The following is an 18,424-nucleotide window of genomic DNA, read 5'->3' as shown; positions in this document are numbered from 1 at the left end:
TGTTAATAATTTGAAACAGAGTAGCACACCTGTCAAAATAATCAACGAGGATCACGATGTTTCTATCTATGAACGCGGACACATTTAACGGTGATGATGATGATCCAACCTCTGGATTCGAGGACATAACATTTCAATCGATAACTAAAGCGTGCGCACTCGCGACACACCAACTGACCCACTTTTCTATCCCCCGAGATAAAATCCATATCGCGTTTCCGCCTACCCCTTTTGACTATTTTAAAAAAAATAAAGAATTGTATAATTTTTTTTTTTCACTTTAATTTAACATATATTTTTCTTGAAATTAATAAATATTCACTTATAGGTTATGTTTATTTGTTGAATATTTTTTTTAGGAATTTTAAATAACGCGCGCTTATTGACATCCCTGTTTGATCACGTGACCTATCTAAAACGTCAACGACCAGCAGCTGTCACAGAAATTGTCACGAATTACTTAAAGTTAGAATAGATTTTGAATTTGTAAACAAAAGGATTCTAAGGGTAAAATTGTTACTTTTCTAAATAAATCATTTTATTTTATTAAATTCATTAGTTTTATTTAATAAAACTGAAAAAATTTATGCTAACTGATAACGTTGAGTTGTAGATGGCGCACGTGCTTTCTTACATGGCGGGCTTTTTTGAAATGTTTCAATTAAAATTTTCCTCTAAAAAATTATTAATTTAAATAATAATATTTCAATTGAAAAAAAGGGGGGTGGGAATTAATTTTGAATTAATGACAAATTAGCTTATTTTAATTTAAAAAAAAAAAATAAAAAATATTAAACGAAATTGTAGAATAATAATTATTAATTTGTTTTAATAAAATTTTTTTTTTTTTTTTTTTTTTTTAAATTTTGTTCAAATAGAAAACTCTTTTCTTGTAAGAAAATTTAAATTCGAGGTCTCTTAGCTCATTACTTTCGCTTAATTATCTACACGTATACAGTTCAAGGTCTGGATTTTCTCACACAGACATGACAACTGTTGTGAATAGATTGATAAGAGGGGGACTAGGTCGATCCTGCATTTTCAAAGAATTTCAAGTGAGAGGAGTATCTGTTGCTACAAGAAAATCAAAAATGGTGAGTAATTCTTTACACATTTATCGAAACGTATTTATTATAAATATTCTATTAAAAACGATTAAAAATTTAAATTCAAAATAATTTAATTTATTAAATGTATTAATTATTTAATTAATAATTAATAATTAGAAAAATAATGATTTTTTTTTTAAATTGAAACTTAGAATTATTTTTGTATTTTAATTTATATTTTTAGAATTTTATTATAGAAAATACTTTTATTTTCTTTAATTATTATTTTTCTATAAAATATTTGAAATGGGGCGTATCCTTTTTTTTTTGAAATAATAAAAAATCCATGAGTTTGACTTTCACCTATTGCAACTGAGATTTAAAGCAGGGGAAATAGAACACTATAATTATAATTATTTAAATAAAAAAAACAAGTGAGAAATAAAACCAAAAATTTTCTAAAGAAATAAATAAATTGACCTTTAAATACTCATGATCATGACCTTTAGTGATATCGAAGAAAAAGTATTGAAATTCCATGTAAACATTTTTGATAAAGAAAAAGTTTTATTTTCACTTTTGTTTCTTTAAAAAAAATTAATTTTGTTATATTACTTACGATTTTATTCCTTGAATCATATTCCCCTGGTGGTATTTTTTCCAAAACTGAATTTTTAAAAATATTATTGATCTGTAAATTAATTTAATAATTAAAAATTCATTTTTTTTTTTTAAATTTCCACAGCCAAAACTTACGGAAGAAGATAGAAAAACTGAATTAGCGCCACTTATCGCAACAGGATGGACGATTCAAACTGAAAAGGATGCGATTTACAAAGAATTTGTCTTCAACAATTTTAACCAGGTGAATTTTCTTTATTCCTGAAAAAAAAAATAAAAAGAAAAAAAAATAGAGACAAAAAATTAAATAAATAAAAGTCACTGTTGATAAAAAAAAATTAAATACAAATTAAATAATGAAATAAAAATTAATTAATTGTAAAAAAAAACGAAATTGTAAAAATCAATTTTGTTTTCAGGCTTTTGGATTTATGACCCAAATTGCGATGCAAGCGGAAAAAATGGACCATCATCCTGAATGGTTCAATGTTTACAATAAAGTTAACATAACGTTAAATTCTCACGATGTGAATGGTTTATCAAGAAGAGACGTGAAACTTGCGACATTTATGGACAAAGTGGCCAAATTATACAATAAATAGTAAAATATTTAAAATCCTCTATTGTTAAAATAGATTATCAAATGATTTTCTATTCTCGACAATAATCATCTGTAAAATATTCTCAATTTTACCGAACAATTACTTTTTTTTATATCACTATTTTTAAATATAAGTAAAACAATAAATGTTATACTTTTTTTCTTCTTTTATTTAAACTTGTATAATTAAAAAAAAAAACGTAATCCAAATCTAATTAATCGAAATAATCTTCAATATCAATGTCCGGATTGAGTAAATCTTCACCATAAATACTAAGATCCAATTGATTGAGTATAAGATTTTCGCACATTTCTTCTAAATCAGTTTCCCCAATAAGAACAGCGCCTTGCATTTTTCCATCTTTTAAAATCAATTTCACATATTCCTGATTCTTTGTCATTCGCAATAGAATTTCATAATTTTGATTTAAAGTTTGACCATTATAAAGTCCAAGAAGTACAACTTTATAATCAAAAAATTTTGTAACGTGTGCAAACAATTCAAAGCAAAAATCTTGATAAAATTTTTCATTACGCATTATTGAAATCATTGATTTTGCCGCATATTGTCCCATTTGATGTGCCTGTGTCCATAAACGCATTTGAAACCAATGTGTCGCTAAATCCCAATTTGCCGAACAAACATCGCCAGCTGCAAAAATATCCTCCATTGATGTCATTAATTTCCAATCAACTAAATAACCACCGTCTTCACCTTTTTTCAAATCCTCCAATCCTAATAGATTTGCATTTGGTATTACTCCCGTGGCAGAAATTACAAGATCACATTCAATTATTTCTCCATTTGATAGTTCAACAATCACCGGCCAATTATCATTACAATTTTTAATTCTCAATATTTCACATTCATATTTAATTTGAATTTCATTTGGCAATGAGGGGATATTTGTTAATTTAAAATTATGCCAATCTGGACCAAGTGCTGGACCAATATTTATTGATTTTTCATTATTAGCTGTTGTATATCGTGCTCTTTTAAAACAATAATTTTTCTCAACAATTGTTTCTTCATTTGATTTATTTTCTAAACGTTCGTGAAAAAATTTTGCTGCTCCAGGATCGACAAATGTTGCTGAAATATGTTTATCCTTAATCACCCAAACAACTTCAATTCCACGTATTTTATAAACAAGTTCCGTTGCAATACCACCATTACCAACAATGATAATTCTCCTAGCATTTTTTATTTTCTCCAAAAAATTACCAACCGATTCAGTATCACGAATACCAATTACATAGGGATTATTTTCAGCAATTATTTTTGGACTTGCACCAGTGCAAAGACAAAGTTTTTGATAATTTATAATCTTACCGGTTGTGGTTTTTAAATATTTCTCTTTTGCATTTACTTCGATGACAATATCATGAATGACAGTTATTGAATTGTGTTCTTGTGAAAATAATGTTGTATCACGTTCCTCGACGTCAAATTGAAAAACAGTTTTAGCCAAAGGAACAATATTGGTAATTGCTTTGATTAATGAACTCGCTGTTATTAAAATTATCTTTTCTTCCGGTGCAAGAAAAGAAATACTCTCGGCACATGTGACACCGGCAATACCACCTCCAACAATCACAAATGTTGCGTTCATTGAAATTTTTTTAATAATACAAATTTAATTTTCCTTTGATTCTGAATTATACCAATGTGAATAATTGTATTTTCTATGAGGAGGATCGAATGTTACAATACCGCAATTTTTTGCTTTCTTGAGTGCAACTAGAAGATTTTTATGTTGTTTTTGACAAATATTAGTGATTCTGAAAGCAAAAAGAAAACGCTCATAAATAAAATAAAATTAATTTCTATGTTATGAGAAATTTTTTTTTTAAAATTACCGATAACATAACGTTTCGCCGTTATGCGGTGAAATAAATTGATTTAATAATTTAGTATTTTTATAATCAATAATTAAATATTCGTCACGACAAATTGGACATGGATTTCCGGTTGACACAATTCCGCCTCTCTGCAAAAAAAAAACAAAAAATTAAATAAAATTATTAAATGAAAATATAATTTTTTGATACTTACAATACAAGTTTTTCTTGTTTTTCTCGGTGCAAATTGACCTTTAAAATTACGCCTGTACAATTTCCAAACTGGATTGTCACCGTATGTTATTTTATAGGCTAAAAATATTAAATTTCAAAAATTTTTTTTTTAAATCAAATTATTTTTATTTTGAAATAATTTATAAATTAATTAATTAATTTACATATTTCTTTAAACTTAACCTATATTAAATTTATTACCTTCACTGTTCATATATTTTATGCTTGTTTCCACTGGTATTTCTATAGATCTATCCTTAAAAATAATTCCACCACTGGGAATTTTAGTTTTTGTATTATTTTCTTCACTATTTTCTTCTTTAATTATAAAATTCTCTTGAATTTGATAAAGAATTGGTGCACGAGAAATATTTCTTGCAGACATAACCTATAAAAACTGTAAAATTTAATATTTCATAATTTTATACAATATTAATGAAAACAAATTGTTTTCAATACTTACAGGTTGAATAATTACATTTCGATATAATTTGCCTACTAGTTGAATACTTCTCATTAAAACTGACATTTTTTTTTATATATATATACAAATAATTAATTTTACGTGTGTTAAAAAAACAACTGTGAAGTTGGCTTTAAAAAACAATCGATAAAATAATATCGCAATAACTCGATAAATGTTAAACAGCTAACTTCATAGTTATTATTCAAAATTTAATTTACAAATTTCATTAATCAAAATAAATAAAATTCGAGTTTAATTCGCGCGAAAGTATAAATTTTCTAATTAAATATATTAATGATTAGCATAATCAATTATTTTTCTATACAAATGTTAATAAAAAACTTGTCTCATTTATGATTTTCGAAAATTATTTTTCCCTTTAAATTTTGTACAAAAGTTTAAGTACTATTTAATTAATTTTATTATATATTTCTAATAATATTGTATTTTATATAATTTATTATTATTATTATTATTATTTTTATTATTATTATTATTATTATTATTATTATTATTATTATTATTATTATTATTATTATTATTATAATTATTTATGGAATTATTATTAAATACTGTTATAGACAGGAATTTGAAAAATTTTTTATTTTGAAAATAAAAAATTTAACATTAATATTATTTTTAATAAAAATTAAAGAAATAAAAAATAAAAGTAACGAACAATTTGAATTAAAAAAAAAAAATTAATAATTAAATTCCATTAATGCTGAGGTAGATAATTTTTTTTTATTTTTTTATTTAATTAATTGGCAGAACTAAACTTATTCTGCTATGAATAAGACTCGGAATAAATTGTTATGTGAAAATTATAATTGAAGATGGTGGGAGAATGAATACTCGTTGACCCTGGATCCGGTCAAGCTATACATACATGACATATTAATCTTCATCGATATCCGTTCAGTTCACGATCAAGTCTTTCAGTTGTTGCATTTAAAACTAAATTTTAACGAATAACATAATATATGAAAAGAAAATTTAAATTAATCTCGGATCAATTATTTAATCAACAACGATGGAATCCAGATTAAAATTATTTTTTCTTCTTTTATTAACAATTATTTTCATCTCAAGTAAGTGAATTTATAATTTCACATTGTTTAATTAAAAAAAAGAAAAAAATTTTAAATTGTAATTAATTTAAAAATAAATTAATTTAATTTAATTTTAATTTTAATTTTAATTTTAATTTTAATTTTATTTTTATTTTTAATTTTAATAATTTGACTATTATAAATAAAGTTAGATAGAAAAAAAAATTGATAATTAAAGTATTATAATTTCTAAATAATTAATGAACATTATTTTTATATAATAATAATAATTGTTTTCAATAGTTAAGTTACGAAAGATAATTCAGGGTCATTTATTTTTCTTAAAGCTGATAATATATAAGAATCAGCAATTTAAAAAAAGAAAAAATGTCATTAAAAAAGGAATTAATAAATATATATTGTGTCTGATAAATTTTATACAATTTATAAAAACAAGGACAAAATACTTTTTAAACGAGTTTCTTTTTCCTTGACTTTTGCTCAATTCCCAACTAGCAGATTTAAAATATACAGAGCTTCACGCAGGAAACATTTAATTTTATGACTCATATTAAATAAGACTAGCAAAAATTTTTGCTGATTTAACTGTTTTCTACGTATTTAGATTTCTAAGAAAGATTTCAAGAGCAGATTTTTTTTTTTTTCTTGCAATAGAATTTATAGAAAAATAATACCTTTTTTTTTTTTAGAATCATTAGCACAGGATTGTGTAACATCGAGACGTGAATCGGGAACTTGTATTGGAATTCGTCAATGTCCGCAGATGATTGGTATTTTACAACAAAGACCATTGAGAGATGAAGATCTTCAATATTTGCAAAGATCACAATGTAGTTTCGAGAGGAATAATCCAATAATTTGTTGTCCCTCATTTTCTTCACAACCAACGCCAAGTCCAACGCCTCGTAATCCATCAAATGGCAACGATAATGGAAATTTAGATCCAAATATTAATCTCAGAAGTCATCCTCTTCTACCCTCCGATTGTGGAAGTGATACTGAAGAAAGAATTGTCGGCGGTGAAAGCACAGATATTGATGAATTTCCCTGGATGGTACTTCTGGAATATCAAAAGCGTAAGTAAAAAATAAAAATAATTTGTTTAAAAAAAAATATATATATAAAATAAAAATAATTCTCTTTCAGCAAATGGAATAACAACAGCTTGCGGAGGAGTTCTTATCAGTAAACGTTACGTTCTAACAGCGGCACATTGTCTCAAAGGCAAAGATTTACCGAAAAATTGGAATCTCTCTCGAGTACGTTTAGGTGAATACGATACAAATCAAAATGTTGATTGTATTCAACGAAATGGAATTCGTGTTTGCGCTGATCCACTTGTGACAATTCCCATTGAAGAGCAAATTGCACATGAAAATTATATTCCAGCATCCAAGGATCAACGAAATGATATTGCATTATTGAGACTTGCTCGCGATGTTACATTTACTCATTATATTAAAGCAATTTGTTTGCCACTTAATTCAAATGTTGGACAATTGCTTGATGTTGCTGGTTGGGGTAAAACTGAAAGTAAATCAGAATCAAATGTTAAATTAAAAGTAAAAATACCATTGGTACAAAATTCTGATTGTATACGAACATATGCAAATGCTGGTTTACAATTGGGCGATGGACAAATTTGTGCTGGCAGTCAAAAGGGTAAAGATTCATGTCGTGGTGATTCAGGTGGTCCATTAATGGCACGTGCATTAGGTGAAAATGAAGATAAACCAAGATGGGTGAGCGTTGGAGTTGTTTCATTTGGACCATCACCTTGTGGAATGGCAGGATGGCCCGGTGTCTATACAAAAGTACACGATTTTCTTCCCTGGATCCTGCGAAATATGAGACAATAAATAGAAAATTATAAATTTAAATCCAAAACAAAAAATAGGAAAAAAAAAAAATGATTTAAAATAAATATTTTTTTGTAAATTTACATATATTTTTTTTTCCATTTATTAGCCAGAAAATTAATCCTTATATTAAAAAAAAAAATGAATTTCCAAAAAATATTGAAAATAATTTATAATTTATATTTTTATTAAATCAGTTATAAACTGTTAACATAAAAAAAGAATATAAATTTTTAAACTCGATAGAGAAAGAAAAGAATAAAATATATAATAGATCAGGATTTCCTCTATTTGAATAAATAATCTTTAAATTATAAACTAGATATAGATTTTTATTATTGCACAAAGCGAGAAGATTCTTCCTTTAATAAATGACGTCAGGAATCTTGGTTTTTTTTATTCTATTTTCCTTTCTCTCAGTTTCATGGAGAACATATTTCTGTCTCTCTCGCATACAAATTATATACGCGAGACTTGATTTTTCCTTCAGTTTCAGATGTTTTAACAACAAGAGTTGATTTCTATATAGTTAATTTAAAAAAAAAAAACAAACATTCAAAAAAGCCTAAAAATGAATTAAATAATAATGAGGAAAAATTAAATGTTAAGAAAATAAGGTCAAGGTGAAGATAAAAGTGATAATAATTACTGTTAATGCTCATAACTATTCTCACATATATCATTAGAATTACAAATTTCTGACAATGTTTCGTTCATTAATTATAATTTTTTTCATCTCTTCCAGTTATTCACGTAAGTATTTGTTTTATTATCATTTTCTATTTCTTTTTTTACTGCTTTTTTAACTACAAAAAAAAATTCAGAGAATTTAATTTTAATTTAATAATTAATAATTTAATAATTTAATAAATTAATAATTTTAATTAATTTTTTAAAAATTGTTTTTTCTAATATTACAGAAGAGACGGACAATTGCATTACACCGACGAAAGTATTAGGAATTTGCGTTAATATAAAACAATGTAAACCATTAATTGCACTTTTATTAAAGGAAAAACCAATTTCTGAATCATCACTTCAATTATTAAGAGAATCATTTTGTGGTTTTGAGGGAAAAAATCCAAAAGTCTGTTGTCCAGAGCAGGTATTAAAAATCAATTTTTTTTTTTTTTTGTAAATTGTGAAAAAAATGTAATTCAAAATTTTAATTACTAATTTTTTTCTTTTGAAGACAAACGAAATTTCTACAGAGAGATCAACAACGACAACAGAAGAAATAATAACAAATGAAATACCAAAACCGCCAGATGTGACAAATCATCGAAATTTGAAATTATTAGATTATAATAATTGTGGACCGGTTAATGTACCAAAAATTTTTGGTGGCAAAAAAACGGGTGTTGTCGATTTTCCATGGAATACATTGATTGCCTATAAAAGTAGATTTGGCGATCCTGAATTTAAATGTGGAGGAACAGTAATTAATAAACGTTATATTCTCACCGCTGCTCATTGTGTAACAAGTGATGGTATTATTTTTTTTTTAACTAAATTAATTAAAATAATTAAAATAATAATAATTTTTTTATTAAATAGGGCAAATAAAATGAAAACATTTGGACAAAGAATAAAAAAATTTTTTAATTTACTTTTATTTATTTGGTTTTGTATATTTTTTTTACAGACTCCCTGAAGAGGAAATCATTTCAATTTCGAAACGTTGGAGTAAATTAAAAAAATTTTTTTATTCTTTCTCCGAATGTTTTCGTTTTATTTGCCCTATTTAATAAAAAAATCTCGGACGTTAAAGATTAATTTCTCAATCTTTTTTTTTTTATTATTGTAGGAGTGGAATTATTAAATATACACGGAGTGAGAGTTGGCGATCATGACACAACAAAAGAAATTGATTGCGATATAGATAAAAATGGTAATATTCTGGTGTGTGCCGATAAATATCAAGAATTTGGAATTGAAAAAATAATTTTTCATCCAAAATATTCGAGAGCAAAATTAAAGGACGATATTGCCTTATTGAGAGTCGATGGTGATATTAATTTACAACGTCCAAATGTCCAAGCAATTTGTCTACCAATTGGTACAGCGGTGAATGTACCACCAAAAAAGGTATTTTTCTAAATAATTAAAATTTAATTTTTTATCCATTAAGTTTTCTTTATAAAATTAAAAAAAAAATACCTGTATTTTTTGTTTTAAAAAAAGGTGGTAATAACTGGATGGGGAAGAACAGCAGTTCAACCTCGTAGCAATACTCTGATGATGATAAAAATTGATCTCGTTTCAAATGAAGATTGTGCAGAGACTTATAAAAGAAATACACAAATTGGTTATAAACAAATGTGCGCCGGTGGACAAAAGGGAATTGATTCTTGTGCCGGTGATAGTGGTGGTCCATTGCAAAGTGTTAATGTATTTAATAACACTGAAGCGAGATATGTTCAATACGGTGTCGTCAGTTTTGGTCATATCAATTGTGGTGAAGCAGGATTTCCCGCTGTCTATACTCGAGTTCCTTATTACATGGACTGGATTCTAGATAATTTAGAAGAATAAACATAATTAATATTCACATCATTTTTTTAATACTATAAAATAAAAAATAAAATAAAAAAATACTATAAAAATAATATCATTGTTTTATAATAAAAATGGTATCATGTATAAGAGACAGTTTTTAATAAAAAAGAAAATTACCGAATACGATGCAAAATTTTTGCAAAATTTATTAAATGTGTTTTATTTATTATTTTTTTTAATTATTATTCACATATAGTTTATCAGTTTATCGTTTTTTTAGCTACCACAATATCCTTGTTTGTTACATATTTAGCAACTCGATTAATATTTAATTTTTATAGTTATTAAATATTTTATTTATAAAATAAATATGATTTTAATAATTTAAATATTAATTTTTTTTTAACTTTTTTTCATTTTAAACTATTTTGTGACAAGTTACTATTGAAAGTAAAGAAGAAAAATTTTATGTGTCTAACAATTATTGTGTACATTAAATTTGTTATTGTGTTTATTATCATAATTTGAGAAATTTACGCTTGCGCCTTACATTGTCTACATTTTATTATATAACACGATAAGTTTCTCGTGATATTTTTAGTATACTTTTAACTTTTAAAGTTGAATGTTTATAAAAAAAAAAAAATGGTTAAACCACGTGTTCTTGTAATTAGTAATGACACACCTTCAGTTGGTTTAGATCTTCTTAGAACAAAGTGAGTTAAATTAATTTTCCATTGCAATTAATTTATTTTGTTTTAACTTTTAATTGTTTTTTTTTTATCATTTATTTACTAATTTAATTTATTATTTAAAAAAATATTTCTTCTAAATTAGAATATCAATTTTTTTAATTGGATAATTATATAAAAAAGTAGTTTTGAATACCTATTTTAAAAAATTAAATCATTTTTTTAAAAATAATTTCATTACCTTTTTTTTTAGATGTGATTTGACAATTTTGCCGTCTTCTAATCCAACAAGGGAACAAGTTCTTAAGGCAATTCCTGGACATGATGGAATTTATCTCTCTGTTCATGCCAATATTAACAGCGAAATGCTTGATGCTGCAGGTAAAATATTAACTGAAAAAAAAAAATAAATCAAATAAATTTATTTGTATTTCAAAAAAAAAAAAAAATTGTATTTTTTTTTATTATAGGCCCTAACTTGAAAGTTGTTTCTGCAATGTCAGCCGGTTATGATCATTTGGATATACCTGAAATAAAAAGAAGAGGAATAAAAGTTGGACACACACCGGAAGTTTTGTCATCCGCTGTTGCTGATATCGCTGTAATGTTACTATTAAGTGCATCAAGAAGAGCCTACGAAGGACGATTAAAATTAATGGAGTAGGTTTCTCCTTTCCTTGAAAAAAACAGAAAATAAATTCTTTTTAGAAAATAAGATTAAATCTTTTATTTTAATTAATTAATTTTTTTTTTCAAAAGAGGCAAAGTTGAAAATAGACCACAATGGTTATTGGGAGTTGATGTAAAAGGATCAACAATTGGAATTGTAGGTTTTGGAAATATTGGCCAAGCAATTGCAAAACGACTAAAAGGATTTGAAATAAAAAATATTCTCTACACTGGACATACAAAAAAGAAAGCAGGTATATGTATAAATTTAAAGAGAAATATAATTTTTAAAATTAAATGAAAATTTTAATATATTTCTAAAAGGTGATGAATTGGGAGCTGAATTTGTGTCACTTGATGAACTTTTGGAAGAAAGTGATTTTGTAATTGCAATTACGCCATTAACAATTGAAACATTAAAAATGTTTAACGACAATACCTTTGGGAAAATGAAGAAAAATGCCGTTTTCGTTAATGTTGGAAGAGGAAAAGTTGTTGACACTGATTCATTGGTGAGGGCTCTCAAAAATAAGACAATATTTGCCGCTGGACTCGATGTCGTTGATCCTGAACCACTTCCACTTGATCACGAACTTCTGAAATTACCAAATTGTGGTTAGTAGTGAAAATTAATTATTATTTCATTTATTTACATGTAAATTATTTTTAATAAATTTAAATATTATTTATCTTTTTTTAGAAATTGTACCACATCAAGGTAGTGCGACAATTAAAACTCGGAATAGTATGTCAAGAATAGCTGCTCAAAATCTTCTAAATGCATTAGAAGGAAAACCAATGATTTATCCTTTATAATTTCTAAAAACATTTTATAAACTCTAAATCGTTTATTTTTGTTATAAATAAAATAAATTAAAAAAAATAATTATAAATAAAATAATAAAATAAATATATTTTAATTAAAAATAATTTTTTTGATGATAAATATTATATTAGTTATTTATCCCTTTAAAAAATGGATAAACCTTTTTTTTATATCTTATCTAAATCATATTTGAACAGTAATTAAAAAATTTTTTTTTTATCACAATTATCAGTAGTGATAGTAGTTTTATTTCCTTCTTGGAAATTCTATTATTTAATTGCATTTCTAATTATTTATTGAAGTTAAATAATTTTTTAATAGTAAAATTTTTTTTATAAATATTTAAGTGACAAGAGAAAAATTTGTAGTAAAAAATAAAATAAGAAAAATCTCAAAGTAATAAAAATTATTTAGAAAATATTATGATTTAAATTTAATTTTGTATTTACGTAAAGTTTGAAATGAAAGTACCAGAGTCAGATAAAGGTAGGTAAATCAAAATAGATAATTTTACAGCCACAAAGTGGTATTTCTACTTTGTGATAAAAAAAAAATGATAAAATTCAAATATAAATTACTACTTTAGTATAAAATTTTTTCAATATAAATAATAAATTTTAATAACAATTTTTAATAAAAAATAAATAATAAATAAATAATAAATATGAGTAAACCTCGTGTATTAGTGAAAGGTTATAAAGAATTGCCTCAAATTGTTATGAATCTTTTGAAAAGCAAGTAAGTAAATTAGATATTTTAATATACATATTGTAAAAAGTTTTCGAATTTTTAAAAAATTAAAATTTAAATTAAAATTTAAATTATTTATTTATTTATTAAATTAAAATAAATATTTTTTCTATATTAAAAAAATAAAATTTATTTCAAAATTAGATTTAACGTAACGGCAATTGAATCCTATTGCTTTACGAGGCAAGAAATGTTAAATATTCTTCCCGGACACGATGCTTTATTATATCCTAGACCATTCGTAAAAATTGATAGCGAATTTCTCGATGTTGCTGGTAAATATTTTTATATAATTAATTATTTTATTTATTTATTAATATTTTTGATTATTTTTAAGGACCGAATTTAAAAGTAATATCAACTTTATCAGTTGGCCATGATCATTTAGACGTGGATGAAATTAAAAAACGTGGAATTAAAATTGGATATTGTCCCAATGCATCAACAGCTGCAGTTGCTGAAATTGCTGTAATGTTAATTTTATGTGCATCAAGAAGAGCCCACGAAGGACGATTAAAATTAGAGCAGTTGGTTTGAAATTAATTATTTTTTTTTTTACTTTTTAAACATGCATCTTACTTTCTTTTTTTTTTTGACTCAACAGGGCTGATATTTTTCCAACTTTTCAATGGATGGTCGGATTCGATCTTCGAGGATCGACAGTTGGAATTGTTGGATTAGGAAATATTGGCCAGGAAGTGATAAAACGATTGCAAGGCTTTCAAGTTGGTAAATTCCTTTACACGGGACATTCCAGAAAAGCAGAAGGTAAATTCTTTTTCACCTGAGGAGTTGAAAATTTTGGTAAAAATAATAAATAAATAAATAAAAATGAAATGAAAAATAATAAAATTAATATAACCTTGTGATTATTGATTCATAAAGGGATTTTTCTTTCAGGTGAAAAACTTGGAGCACAATTTATGTCCCTCGATGAACTTCTTTATGAAAGTGATGTTATTGTTGTTGCGACTCCATTAAATTCCGAAACATTGGAAATGTTTGATGACAAAATGTTTGCGAAGATGAAGAAAAATGCCGTCTTCGTTAATGTTGGTAGGGGAAAAGTGGTAAAAACTGAGGCACTTGTTAGAGCGCTTAAAAATAAAATTATTTTCGCCGCTGGACTCGATGTTACAGATCCTGAACCATTACCACCCGATCATGATCTTCTCAAATTTCCCAACGCTGGTAAAAAATAAAATAAAAAAATTTTACATTATAAAAACAAAGACAAAATTTACAAAAATACATTTCAATTTTATTTTCCAGTTATTCTTCCACATTTGGGAAGTGCGACTGTAAAAACTAGAGAAGAAATGTCAATGATTGCTGCTGAAAATATTATTAACGCTCTAGAAGGAAAACCCATGCCATTTGCCTTGTAAATTATAATTGAACTTAATTTTTTCTTTATTATTATATCATTTCATTAAAAAAATTTTTTTTATTTAATTTCCGATAAAAACAAGTCGTTGGAATTAAATATGTGTATAAATATTTAAATTTTTGACTTCTGTAAAAGTCTGTATATATTAAAAACAAGATCTTATATACAGATTATTTAAAATATTATTTATAAACTTAAAACTTTAACTCTCAAATTGAAAAGACATTTTTTGTATTTACAAACTAAATATTGAACAAATATTTAATTATTCTACCATTAATAATTGTTCTTTTTTTAATATTACATTTAAAATTTTTTAAATAGAATTTATCCTTTTTTTGAGAACAATTATTATTTTAGAAAATTTAATTAAATTGAAATTTGTAAATATTTCATTAAAGAAAACTCTTTGTAAATATTTTTATCATTCGCAATATCAGCAAATTTTTGTAAAATTATTTTTTTTTCAAAAATTTACTTTAAAAAAAATTTTTTTGATATAACACCACCTTTCGTCATTTATAAAGTCTCTGTCGATCACTTGAAAATTGAATTTCTTTGTTTTTTTTTATCATCCATAATGAACAACAGGTAACCATCATGCTTCTGCTACGGCATTTTTTAAACTGCTCAAAATTGGATCAATTTTGCTCTCCAATGACAAAATGTGACCCGTATTACACGTGTGACTAGCAATAAAACTCACTACCAATGGCAATTTATTAAGTTGCACTACCTATAAAAAATAAATATTATTTCATAAAATATAATATAATATAATAAAAATAATAAATACAATGTAATATAAAAAAATTGAAATACCTGATAGGTACTATACATGCAGATGACACTTTTATTTTTTCTCAGACCTAATTTACTTCCTTGTTCAGTAGCCATAGTGAAGGTGGAAAGAAAATTTGTTCTCATACCTAATTCAGGAGCCACTTCATTTGCAACTGATAATACAGAAACTCCATCTCTATCTGTTATTAATATACTATAAAGACCATCGACACTATTTAAAAGCTCGTACAAGAATTTTTTTGTTTCCTATTTTTTAGAGAAAAAATAAAAAGCAAATTTGTTGATAACCTCTAAATTTGTAAATTTTATTCATATTTAACAATTAGTAAAAATAATTCATATTTTTTATACTTACTGCCGTCATTTTTGTTAGATTCTATTAAACTTTTTAATGATTTCTTTCTAAAATCATTCGAGAAAACAGATTTTTAAAAAAACACAAAACACAACTTTTTGACAGTTATCGATATAGGTAAACTTAAGGCTGATTTACACAAACAAATTAAAAAAAAAGGAACCAATTTGATTGGTGGTTAACTTGTCCACTATTTCACAAGGTGCAGTATTGCCAACCCAAGATTACAAAAAACACTAAATTTTTCCATATCATGTTGGCAACATTGCTGATTACTTTTCTATTTTGGGATGCAATTTGATAGAGACTTGTTTGTAATTGTCACAATTTAATTGTTCTTTAACCTAAAATAAACATTCTAAACAGTATATACAAATTACCCGAAAGTTAGTTTTTTATAATTATTAAGTTTATAACCTAAAAACAAAGTTTCAATTATAAATATATAATAATTAAATGCCCGGTAAAAGTGAGGTTATTTTTTGAATCATGACTGATTGGTTTGTTGCAAAAATAGATCGTTTAATTAAATTAAACGATGTTGAAGAAAAAAAGGAAATTTTGACTGATATAAAAATTAAATTATTGTCATTATCCAACAATGATTTGGATTCTATTTCTAAAAATTTGGATCTTGGCAAAATATTCACTCAACTATCATCACAAGACAGGTACAATGACTTTGCTTATTATAAAAATTCATTTTATTTCTTAATTTAATTGTTTTATTTTTTTTTAAATATTTATATTTTAGTTAATATTACACTTATACAAATTTTCAAAAATAGTTTTAAGATGTTTAAATTTTTTTTTATTTTTCTTTATATTTAAAACCATTTTAAAATGTTTAAAACAAGGTGTCTAAAAATTTCTATATTTAGGTGCCATTTATAAATTACTTTACGCTATTTTTCAATTCTTTACAATATAAATTCTCCCTTCCCCTTCCATTTATATGCAATTTCCAGAAGCGTGATATAATTTATTAATGGTTCCGTGACTTTTTTTTTTTTTTTTTTTGCAAATAAGGATTTCTTATTTAAATTATGGGAAGAATTTTATACCTTAGAAATCAAATCGGGTATTTTTATACAAATTTTCTCAAATTCTTTTTTTTTTTAGAAAATTTCTCGAAATGCTGTGTGAAGTTATAAAAATCATAATGATAACACTGGAACCTGGATATGTTCATCAACATTATCAAAATGAAATTTTACATTTAATATCGCATTCCAATGTAATGGTGAAAAATTTGATTTTAGAGGAATTATTACGTACAGCTTCAAATTGTTTATCGCAATTAATTGCCGATCATGATTTACTTGTAGCGATAACGGAAAAAGTTGCTGATGATGAATTATCAGTAGCACAAAATGCAATGTTAATATTGAAAAAAATTGGCGAAACTCCAATTGGTTTAAAAATTCTCTATTCTGGCATTCTTTTACGTACAATTGCAAAACTTTTGACAAAAAATGATATTATCACATTTCGTATTTATGAAATTGTCATTGATATTGCAAAAAATTCAAAAATCGGTTTAGATGCATCAATACAATCGGGTTTTCTTCAAAGTTTAATAACAATATTGGAAAATGATGATGAACTAATACAACTTAATGCACTGGAGGCATTAACAAATTTAGCATTAAGCGAAGATGGTTTAAAATATCTCGAAGAACAAGATGTTCTTGTTAAACTTGCTGAAAAAATAGCGCACGCTAATGAAACGCCACTTTCAAATTTATTTATTCCTGGTCTTATGAAATTTTTTGGTCATGTCTCACGTTTTAGACCAAATGAAATATTTTCCAAATATCCAATTGTTATATCAGCGCTATTTGATGTTATTGAAAATGGTGATGAAAATATTTTAGCCTCGGCACTTGATACTTTGGGTCATATTGCAACGACAATTGAGGGAAAATATGCATTACAAAATCTCGATGATAATATAATGAGAGCATTAAAAAAAATATCAGAAGTTATTAAAAAAATGCCAACTTACTTTAGATTGTGTGGTTTAAATAATTTAACGCTTATTTTAAATGTAAAAAAATCCGAACAGGACAATAGAATTGTTTCATTAACAAAATCATGGTTTGATGCACTCGATGAGGAACCATTAAAAATGTTGATTGAACTTTGTAAACAACCATTCGCTGATATAAGACAAGCAAGTTTACAACTTCTTGGTGTTATTGCTTCTCAAGTTTGGGGTCAAGAATATATTGCGTCATTTCCGGGTTTAATTGAATTTTTACTCGATAGAAATGTTGAAAGTTTCAAAGAATGTAAGGAGGCTAAATATGAGGTTGTTAAAAATCTTTCAAATTCTGTTGACAATATTTTCGATACTAATACTATGCAAAAATTTGTTGATTACGTTAATAACGGTCCATTTTACATTGAAACTTACACTGAAGTTGCAATTGAAGGTGCATCTTAATTTACGATTTTCAATTTTTTGTCTTATAATTAAAAACAATTTTCATTTACAACTTTTTTGTAATGTCAATCAGAATTTTCTTTTTTCTTACAACATCATTTAGAGATTAGATTCTACTATAAGAGAAATAATTTATTTGTCTTAATTTAAATACATTATAAAAAAATTGGAAACAAATTTTTTTTTATAAAGCAACTCTTATAAATAAATACGAAATTCGAACTTTCGATATGACTTATTTGCAA

General features: G+C 25.1%; 7 protein-coding genes and 1 pseudogene across 11 annotated transcripts in view; 5 read left to right on the top strand and 3 right to left on the bottom strand.

Moving 5' to 3' along the window:
* The window catches only part of LOC127280021 (glyoxylate reductase/hydroxypyruvate reductase-like), a 28,429-nt gene extending 13,685 nt beyond the window's left edge, over window positions 1–14,744 (top strand). The window contains exons 2-7 of one of the 2 annotated variants that reach the window (XM_051302730.1): window positions 13,088–13,169; window positions 13,326–13,456; window positions 13,519–13,708; window positions 13,786–13,949; window positions 14,082–14,372; window positions 14,454–14,744. In XM_051302730.1, coding sequence (XP_051158687.1) covers window positions 13,096–13,169; window positions 13,326–13,456; window positions 13,519–13,708; window positions 13,786–13,949; window positions 14,082–14,372; window positions 14,454–14,569 — 966 coding nt within the window. In that variant the 5' untranslated portion in view covers window positions 13,088–13,095 and the 3' untranslated portion in view covers window positions 14,570–14,744. Of the gene's footprint in view, window positions 1–12,926; window positions 13,170–13,325; window positions 13,457–13,518; window positions 13,709–13,785; window positions 13,950–14,081; window positions 14,373–14,453 lie in introns of those variants that run through there. The other variant, XM_051302729.1, reaches the window with a different exon arrangement.
* LOC127280025 (probable pterin-4-alpha-carbinolamine dehydratase) lies at window positions 381–2,442 on the top strand. Of its 2 annotated transcripts, none has more exons than XM_051302737.1 (4): window positions 381–507; window positions 959–1,094; window positions 1,795–1,914; window positions 2,090–2,442. In XM_051302737.1, the coding sequence occupies exons 2-4, from the start codon at window positions 987–989 to the stop codon at window positions 2,270–2,272; spliced, it is 411 nt and encodes a 136-aa protein (XP_051158694.1). In that variant the 5' UTR covers window positions 381–507; window positions 959–986; the 3' UTR covers window positions 2,273–2,442. The 2 variants fall into 2 exon arrangements, with proteins under 2 accessions (XP_051158694.1, XP_051158695.1); XM_051302738.1 differs by having other exon boundaries at window positions 396–507; window positions 985–1,094.
* Window positions 2,421–3,884, bottom strand: LOC127280017 (pyridine nucleotide-disulfide oxidoreductase domain-containing protein 1). The gene has a single exon (XM_051302712.1). It carries the CDS (start codon window positions 3,882–3,884, stop codon window positions 2,487–2,489), a length of 1,398 nt encoding a protein of 465 aa, XP_051158669.1. The 3' UTR covers window positions 2,421–2,486.
* Window positions 3,909–4,948, bottom strand: LOC127280024 (28S ribosomal protein S18b, mitochondrial). Of its 2 annotated transcripts, none has more exons than XM_051302735.1 (5): window positions 4,811–4,948; window positions 4,549–4,744; window positions 4,328–4,425; window positions 4,132–4,262; window positions 3,909–4,053 (listed from the first exon to the last, which is right to left on the bottom strand). In XM_051302735.1, the coding sequence occupies exons 2-5, from the start codon at window positions 4,730–4,732 to the stop codon at window positions 3,909–3,911; spliced, it is 558 nt and encodes a 185-aa protein (XP_051158692.1). In that variant the 5' UTR covers window positions 4,733–4,744; window positions 4,811–4,948. The 2 variants fall into 2 exon arrangements, with proteins under 2 accessions (XP_051158692.1, XP_051158691.1); XM_051302734.1 differs by having other exon boundaries at window positions 4,549–4,735; window positions 4,811–4,947.
* Window positions 5,701–10,425, top strand: LOC127280136 (transmembrane protease serine 9-like; annotated as a pseudogene).
* LOC127280022 (glyoxylate reductase/hydroxypyruvate reductase-like) lies at window positions 10,788–12,535 on the top strand. Its single transcript, XM_051302731.1, has 6 exons — window positions 10,788–10,960; window positions 11,190–11,317; window positions 11,407–11,596; window positions 11,696–11,859; window positions 11,930–12,220; window positions 12,306–12,535. The coding sequence occupies exons 1-6, from the start codon at window positions 10,890–10,892 to the stop codon at window positions 12,419–12,421; spliced, it is 960 nt and encodes a 319-aa protein (XP_051158688.1). The 5' UTR covers window positions 10,788–10,889; the 3' UTR covers window positions 12,422–12,535.
* A 36-nt stretch (window positions 14,745–14,780) lies between the features above and the next one.
* LOC127280026 (ragulator complex protein LAMTOR3-A) overlaps window positions 14,781–18,424 on the bottom strand; it is an 86,943-nt gene continuing 83,299 nt past the window's right edge. Inside the window, exons 2-4 of one of the 2 annotated variants that reach the window (XM_051302739.1) lie at window positions 15,731–15,804; window positions 15,394–15,621; window positions 14,781–15,307 (exon numbers count right to left, since the gene is read on the bottom strand). In XM_051302739.1, the coding sequence (XP_051158696.1) occupies window positions 15,170–15,307; window positions 15,394–15,621; window positions 15,731–15,739 (375 nt within the window). In that variant the 5' untranslated portion in view covers window positions 15,740–15,804 and the 3' untranslated portion in view covers window positions 14,781–15,169. Of the gene's footprint in view, window positions 15,308–15,393; window positions 15,622–15,730; window positions 15,867–18,424 lie in introns of those variants that run through there. The other variant, XM_051302740.1, reaches the window with a different exon arrangement.
* LOC127280016 (26S proteasome non-ATPase regulatory subunit 5) lies at window positions 15,997–18,406 on the top strand. Its single transcript, XM_051302711.1, has 2 exons — window positions 15,997–16,401; window positions 16,853–18,406. Exons 1-2 carry the CDS (start codon window positions 16,220–16,222, stop codon window positions 18,177–18,179), a joined length of 1,509 nt encoding a protein of 502 aa, XP_051158668.1. The 5' UTR covers window positions 15,997–16,219; the 3' UTR covers window positions 18,180–18,406.

Source organism: Leptopilina boulardi, unplaced genomic scaffold (genome assembly GCF_019393585.1).
Source record: "Leptopilina boulardi isolate dan_hultmark-lab unplaced genomic scaffold, ZJU_Lbou_2.1 LbouV2_229, whole genome shotgun sequence".
Classification (NCBI taxonomy): Eukaryota; Metazoa; Arthropoda; class Insecta; order Hymenoptera; family Figitidae; genus Leptopilina; species Leptopilina boulardi.
Note: the sequence above shows the minus strand (reverse complement) of the source record. Positions and strands in the feature narration are given on the sequence as shown.

What these genes read in the sequence shown, in the direction of transcription:
- LOC127280022 (XM_051302731.1), top strand. Translation starts at nt 10,890, where the DNA reads ATGGTTAAACCACGTGTTCTTGTAATTAGTAATGACACACCTTCAGTT. An exon ending in CGAAATGCTTGATGCTGCAG is followed by an intron (nt 11,318 to 11,406) that starts GTAAAATATTAA and finishes TTTTTATTATAG; the next exon opens with GCCCTAACTTGAAAGTTGTT. An exon ending in ACATACAAAAAAGAAAGCAG is followed by an intron (nt 11,860 to 11,929) that starts GTATATGTATAA and finishes TATTTCTAAAAG; the next exon opens with GTGATGAATTGGGAGCTGAA.
- LOC127280016 (XM_051302711.1), top strand. Translation starts at nt 16,220, where the DNA reads ATGACTGATTGGTTTGTTGCAAAAATAGATCGTTTAATTAAATTAAAC. An exon ending in CAACTATCATCACAAGACAG is followed by an intron (nt 16,402 to 16,852) that starts GTACAATGACTT and finishes TTTTTTTTTTAG; the next exon opens with AAAATTTCTCGAAATGCTGT.
- LOC127280025 (XM_051302737.1), top strand. Translation starts at nt 987, where the DNA reads ATGACAACTGTTGTGAATAGATTGATAAGAGGGGGACTAGGTCGATCC. An exon ending in CTACAAGAAAATCAAAAATG is followed by an intron (nt 1,095 to 1,794) that starts GTGAGTAATTCT and finishes AAATTTCCACAG; the next exon opens with CCAAAACTTACGGAAGAAGA. An exon ending in TCTTCAACAATTTTAACCAG is followed by an intron (nt 1,915 to 2,089) that starts GTGAATTTTCTT and finishes TTTTGTTTTCAG; the next exon opens with GCTTTTGGATTTATGACCCA.
- LOC127280017 (XM_051302712.1), bottom strand. Translation starts at nt 3,884, where the DNA reads ATGAACGCAACATTTGTGATTGTTGGAGGTGGTATTGCCGGTGTCACA.
- LOC127280024 (XM_051302734.1), bottom strand. Translation starts at nt 4,876, where the DNA reads ATGTCAGTTTTAATGAGAAGTATTCAACTAGTAGGCAAATTATATCGA. An exon ending in AAACAAGAAAAACTTGTATT is followed by an intron (nt 4,263 to 4,327) that starts GTAAGTATCAAA and finishes TTTTTTTTGCAG; the next exon opens with AGAGGCGGAATTGTGTCAAC. An exon ending in GGCGAAACGTTATGTTATCG is followed by an intron (nt 4,054 to 4,131) that starts GTAATTTTAAAA and finishes TTTTGCTTTCAG; the next exon opens with AATCACTAATATTTGTCAAA.